Source organism: Poecilia latipinna, unplaced genomic scaffold (assembly GCF_001443285.1).
Source record: "Poecilia latipinna isolate Pla-1442-1.1 unplaced genomic scaffold, P_latipinna-1.0 Scaffold1630, whole genome shotgun sequence".
NCBI lineage: Eukaryota > Metazoa > Chordata > Actinopteri > Cyprinodontiformes > Poeciliidae > Poecilia > Poecilia latipinna.
In genome coordinates, this window is record NW_015114246.1 from 60,430 (window position 1) to 62,112 (window position 1,683).

Consider the following 1,683-nt stretch of genomic DNA (forward strand, 5'->3'; position numbering starts at 1 on the left):
TCGTAAGAATAATCGATAGATTACTCGATTACTAAAATATTCGTTTACAACAGCCCTAGTAAGAACCAGTCAGTAAAAACCAGCCTGTCTCTGTGTCTGCAGAAGGAGCGTTTCCTGAGGGCCGGCTGGGATCAGGCCAACGCTCTGGACATGATGGCGGTCTACAGCTTCCTCCCTCAGGACGATGTGGCCAGGTAGGACAGCTGTACTGCCCCCTGCTGGCAGAGAGGGCATTAAAGCAGTCCAGTCCACTTTAACCCGACTCCAGTCCGTTTGTCTATAAAGTCCGGTCCGGTTGGTGAGGTGTGAACTCTAACTGACCTATGACCTCTGACCTCTGGTCCTCCAAACCTCGGTCTGGGTTCAGTTGAAGTGACCTCTGGTTCGGTTTGAATGTGAACACCAAGTGGACCAGAGACCGCTCCAGAAGCAGGAAGTGGACAACAATGCAGGGCATTCTGGGTAAATCCAACCAAAGCTAACCTGCTAGCCTAGCGCTAGCAGCAGAAATGGCCCCTGGTCTTTAGCCTAAAGAGAAATCCTCCAACCGCTAAAATCCTCCATCTTGTTTCCATCTGGTGAAGAAGGAAGTTGCTCTCAGTGTCTTCAGAGGTTTTTGTGTCGTTTCCTTCAGTGGTTCTCGGTGCAGCGCCCCCACAGGCCAGGAGGGGAACAGGTTGGTTTGACTCACAGCAGCTGGAGGTGGAGCAGATGATGGAGTTCTGGTTCCAGTAGAACCGGGTCGACTGGACTGAAGGAGGAGAACAAAATAAAACTTTCCTTAAATGTAAAGTCAGAACAGTAATTATGAATTTTAAAGCAGCTGAAACATCAACTCAGGTTGAGCTTCTACCTCACATTATTATGAAAGCTCATTGTTAGAAATGGAGTTTCCATAGCAACCACTGGTTTCTAAGTGAGTGTAATGTTGAGCAACCAACCAGTGGCTCTGATGTGAATCAGCTTCCTGCCTTGCAGCAGGAAGGTTGTGGGTTCGACTCTGACTGGGTGTCTTTGTGTCCTGCAGAATCGAGCGTTTGGAGTTCCTGGATGAGAAGGAGCTTCTGCAGCAGCTGCTGCAGCACTACTGCATCTGCTGGGCCACCAAGGACCGGCTGAACCTGGGTGAGACCCGCCACAGGCGGCAGAGCGCCGTGCGCCGCCGCTGAACTTCTCCAGCTGTCCACCATCTTTAACCAGCCGGGTCGGTTCTGCTTCCTTAGGGCTGTCGCAGCTGGCCTTCTGAGGGTCAAAGGTCACGGTCGGGTTGCCAGAGTCAGCAGGAGGAGCAGCAGGGGAAGAGGACGCTCTGATCACCTGGGAGCCATGGGGTCAGAGGTCACACTGGAACCACATGCTAGAAAAAATGAAACAGGAATATTTAAAAATGTTTAACAGAATCTGCTGGAAATAAAGACTGAGAGACGAAAGAGATTCATGTCATCATTATTATCACCGAACAGCAAAACATTCTGAAACCAGCTAAACTCTTTTCATGCGAAAATCAACGTAGAAGAGAAATAATTAAAAATATATATAATTATTTGTTTTTTATATTTAAAATAAAATGGCAGGATAGGGGCTGCACAGCAGTGCAGCAGGTAGAGCTGCTGCCTTGCAGCAGAAGGTTCTGGTTCGATTCCCGGGTCTTTCTGCATGGAGTCTGCATGTTCTCCCTGTGCA

The 1,683-nt window shown here is 49.1% G+C and overlaps 2 protein-coding genes across 2 annotated transcripts in view; one reads left to right on the forward strand and one right to left on the reverse strand.

The window, feature by feature from the left end:
* lcmt1 (leucine carboxyl methyltransferase 1) overlaps nucleotides 1-1,430 on the forward strand; it is a 9,441-nt gene extending 8,011 nt beyond the window's left edge. The window contains exons 9-11 of the mRNA XM_015059476.1: nucleotides 103-194; nucleotides 1,028-1,125; nucleotides 1,224-1,430. Of these exons, the coding sequence (XP_014914962.1) occupies nucleotides 103-194; nucleotides 1,028-1,125; nucleotides 1,224-1,246 (213 nt within the window). The 3' untranslated portion in view covers nucleotides 1,247-1,430. The remainder of the gene's footprint in view (nucleotides 1-102; nucleotides 195-1,027; nucleotides 1,126-1,223) is intronic.
* Nucleotides 1,059-1,683, reverse strand: part of hbae5 (hemoglobin, alpha embryonic 5) — an 11,232-nt gene continuing 10,607 nt past the window's right edge. Inside the window, exon 4 of the mRNA XM_015059480.1 lies at nucleotides 1,059-1,084. The gene's annotated coding sequence lies outside the window, so the exon portion shown is untranslated. The remainder of the gene's footprint in view (nucleotides 1,085-1,683) is intronic.